The sequence below is a fragment of the Polistes canadensis genome, unplaced genomic scaffold (genome assembly GCF_001313835.1).
Source record: "Polistes canadensis isolate GaletaPanama2010 unplaced genomic scaffold, ASM131383v1 scaffold_114, whole genome shotgun sequence".
NCBI lineage: Eukaryota > Metazoa > Arthropoda > Insecta > Hymenoptera > Vespidae > Polistes > Polistes canadensis.
Genome location: NW_014569661.1, coordinates 330,867 through 335,472, shown reverse-complemented (window position 1 = coordinate 335,472; position 4,606 = coordinate 330,867). Strand labels below are relative to the sequence as shown.

Below are 4,606 nucleotides of genomic sequence, written 5' to 3'. Positions count from 1 at the left end.
ATAATTTGAAGTTGTAGATGTAACCATGCGTAATCGAAAATAATTGACAAATGGAGTTAGGCCACTTTCAAAATAAACGGCTCATATATGTTACCATAAATGATCAAAATTGGAGAATGTCAAGATTCACATGATGATATGTCAACACATACATTGGATTTATTCTTATACAATTAATATTTCTAGCATACACCAAAAACGATCATGTAAATCCTTGACATTCTCTAATTTCGGTCTTTCACGGGAACATATACACCATGTATAGAAACATTATAGAGAGAACACAGAAACAAATAATATTATACTAATTAAATTAATCGCAAAATCATTTATCTTCTTTTGTTTTCCAGTGTTCGCATTCCGTTTCGGGGGACTTTTCGGAACGTGTGGCAGCATTATTACAGACATCTTCGACGCAAGACGACTGCTAGTTTTCAAAGGGAAGTATCTGAGTCATCATACTCCATCTTCCAAATACAAAACCCTTCGGAACGGTGGCAGAAGTTATTGAAACAAACTCAACAACAACAACAACAACAACACACATCGTATAAACATAAGACGTATTAATCATTCTTGTCAAATTAATTCGTAATAAAAATAATATTAAAGCGTTTAATAATAATAATAATAATAATAAGATATCGTATGTACGTAATAATAAAAAAAAGTAAAAAAATTGAAGTAAAAAAGAAAAGAAGAAAAAAGCAAAGAACAAAAAAAAGAAAATAATGAAAAAATAAAAAAAACAAAATAAGTAACACGAGGAAAATCATGAAAGCTTTCGTTTTTTTTTTGTGTTGGGAGGGGGAGGGGTGGGAGGGATTATCGTTACGCGTGTAAGATAATATATAATAAGATGATATTATTATATTAGATAAGAGTAACAAATCGTCCGATTATTTTCGCACGTTGACTCACGTATCATCGAATATCCATAATAATATAATGAAATTGACTATAATAATCGTAGAAATAGCAAAACATTTTGCTCGAGTCGACGTCGAAGTTTCTAAACATTGCCTAACGCATATGAGCCATAAACGATAGCACGAAGGATCGTTATTATTATTAAAATTCGATATCAATGATGATCGGGTTTTACAATTGATGAATCGATAGAAAATGATAAAATATATCCATTGTATAAGCCAATATTGTTATGTGTGAAATTTTCAAGTTAAAACAGGGAACAAATTCTTGTGTAAAAGAGATTGGATTGCGCTAACTGAATACAACAAATTGAATTCTGAAAAGATTGAAAAGGTACGATATTGTATCTCTATCGAAGATATTATTCTATAAAAAGGAAGAGAGAAAGAATGAGAAAGAAAGATAGAGAGAGAGAGAGAGAAAAAAAGAATATGATATTGGTATCGATCATTTATTCAAGACTGATAGAAAGTTATATAAACTGCGTCAGTCAATTTATTATATAATAAACTAAAATATTCTGTTACTATTTATATTTATGATATCATTCAATTTCAACACGCATTTCAAATACTATAACACAAATACGATTTTTAAGAAAATGTAATTAAATTTTACGTATGCTCTGTATGTATGTGTGTGTGTGTGTGTGTGTGGTTGTGTGGGTGTCCGTGTGTTATCTAATAAAAAAAAACGTCATTATTAAAACAATATCTTTTTAAACGTTAAATTATTAAAATAGAAAGAGAGTGAGAGAGAGAAGCGGAAAAAAGTTTGACACGTAGTAGTAGTCGTGATGAAAATAAGCGAAGCGATCAAAGCAATTCGGGTTGCTCATTTGTCATAATTAATCACAGGACTAGTCAGCCGGTGTCACTTTATTGGCTAAACTTACATGCCACGCTTACATGATATATAACGGCATCTTAGAATCTTCGTAAAATTGCTTTCACTTTGGTTGTGAAGAACGTAGTAGTATAGGGCAAGCCAAGAACTTAGGCTTATATTTTCTCTCATCATTTTAACATTACATTTAAAAAAAGAAAATATATATATGTGTATATATATATATATAAAATGATCGATTTTTCGCGTGCGTAAAGAAGGGGGACTAATAATACAAAAAATGATTGACTGACGTATACACCTACTGATTACATATACACTTAATAAATACTTAAAACTCTTTTGAGTATAAAGTTATTTAAAAATAGAAAAATAAAAAGAAAGAATAAAAGAGAAAAACAATTTCACAAGAATCTTCGTTTTGTTCAATTATCAACAAAAGAAAGAAATATGAACAAAAAAAAGATATCGATGAACGAACAAATTATAAATAAAAGAGGATAAACACAAATTTATATATCCTAAATAATAATAATATAACTAATCAAAAATGCAATTACATATAAAGGTTGTACACCATCTTTTTACTAACATAAGAAAGAATAGTTGAGTATAATATACATATACATATACATATATATATACATATACCGTGGTAAAATCTTTGGGGAATGGAACTCGACTAGACAATGATCGTTCCGCTCGTGATCAATGGATGACACTTGAGTCTGAAGGAGGCACAAGAATGGTAGGGGTGGTAGCTGCTAACCGAAAAGAGAAATTGCGAAATTCTCTTGTCATTTGGGGGTAGAAGGGGCGGGGGCGCGGGATGGTGGGTAGGGGTGGGGAGCCCGCCATTGTGCAGGCCACAACTCCGGAAGACTGGTGTATTGTTTCACGATGGAAAGTAGCGAGCAAGCGAACCACCCACCCCCACCCCCAACCCCCTTCCACCCACCCCTTCCTCCACCATCTTGGTATGAAACGAAACACACGGTGTACTCTCCCTTGGAAGACAAATGAACGTTCTTCCATAGCATGAAGAACCTCCTTACCCTCCGTCCACACCCCCCCAACACCCCTTTGAACGCGTACACGCGCACAAACTCAACTCTAAAACTCTTGGTCTAGGTAGTCGTTCTCTGATATCACTGCTCTCTCTCTCTCTCTCTTTCTGTATACTATTACTATTACTACTACTACAACCATAATCACCATCACCATCGCCATCACCATTACTATCAACATTAACCCTACCGTATAATATATCCCACTACCAACAAACTTATTCGGCCCGTTTTATCCGTCGATCAGAGAAAGTTTCGTGGAATTAATTAGGGGCATGTTAAATAAAAAAAGAAAAAAAATTTAACAAAAAAAAAAAAAAAGAAAAAAGAAAAAAAAAGAAACCTTCTTCTCTCGTATTGCTTACGAAGAAAATCGCATCGTTTATTTCGTTTCGTTTTTTTTTTCTTTTTGCTTTTTCTTGTTCTCTCTTTCGTTTTCTTTCTCTCTCTCTCTCTCTCTCTCTCTCTCTTACTCTTATTCTTTACTTTTACATTGTTTTTTTATTCTCCCATTTTGTTTCTTTTTTCGTTTAGATACCCCTTTCTCTAAATTTTCATTTTCTTCATTACTTTCCCACGAAAGATCGCGTATGCAAAAAAAAAAAAAATAAACAAAATAAAACGAACACTTCTTGCTATCATCGAGATTACGGTTAAAATAGTTTTAAACTATTTTTCTCGAATAAAGAAAGTCTTAGAAATATCGCTTTTTGATGTATCATTTTTGGAACGTTATTTATTTTAACACTTTAAACAATCACGAGAATTTATTATAACGATTTTAAATTATTATCGATAATTCGAATTCGTTATTATTTTAATTTAATGTCCGCACGAATAATTGTAAGAATTTTTCAAGAACTTTTAATACGTAAGGTTTTCAATTAAATTGAACGATTTATTTATTTATAAGAGACTAGCTTGTAATTTAGCTCGTAAAACCCAGCTGTCCTTGGCTTGTTACCATTCTTTCTTATATACATAAATACATAATATATATATATATATATATATATATATATATAGTACCGTGAAAGAACAAAATTGAAGAATATCAAGATTCACATGGTTCCTTGGTGTATACACAAAATATTAATGTTTAAGAATAAACTCAAATATTCGATCTTCCATCGACATATTTGGTATGTATTGACATTCAACCATGTGCATCTTGACTTTTTCCAATTTTGATCCTTCACGCTAACATATACATATATATAAGAATTACGTCAAAAAATTAACGGTCGTGTTAAACAATAATGGTCGCGTATTTAAATTGACAAATGAATCATTCTTAATATATCGTCAATATATTTTCATTTTTCAATGAATACTTTTCAACAAATATCTTTTTTATTTTTCTATTTTTTATAACGTGAGATTATATTCCTGAAAAGAAACTAAACACGATCATACCCATACTCGTATATTTATTTCAAGCATGTTTCCTCCAGATATGGGTTTCGTCATGGTACACTGGTTTTCTACTGGGCATAATCAACGTACTTGGGCCCAAAGAAATACTCGAACCGTAATTACCTGTTAATGATGACAAGTATATTTGATTACCATTGTGATCTTCCAGCAGGTCCTGTCATATTCATAAGGAACATACCAGGACCTCCTGAATCAGCTGATTCTAAACTGCTATCAAAAAGTGGCTCTTGCATTCCAGGATACATAAGGCCCATAAACTGTGTGTGGATTTCATTTATGAATGTGCGAACTCCTGGTTGTGAGCCAGCGAGATACATTAGGCC

At 32.0% G+C, this 4,606-nt stretch overlaps 1 protein-coding gene across 1 annotated transcript in view; it reads left to right on the top strand.

Annotated features, from left to right (window-relative positions):
• Window positions 1–744, top strand: part of LOC106787776 — a 60,196-nt gene extending 59,452 nt beyond the window's left edge. The window contains exon 2 of the mRNA XM_014750429.1: window positions 351–744. Coding sequence (XP_014605915.1) covers window positions 351–431 — 81 coding nt within the window. The 3' untranslated portion in view covers window positions 432–744. The remainder of the gene's footprint in view (window positions 1–350) is intronic.
• Window positions 745–4,606: the final 3,862 nt, after the last annotated feature.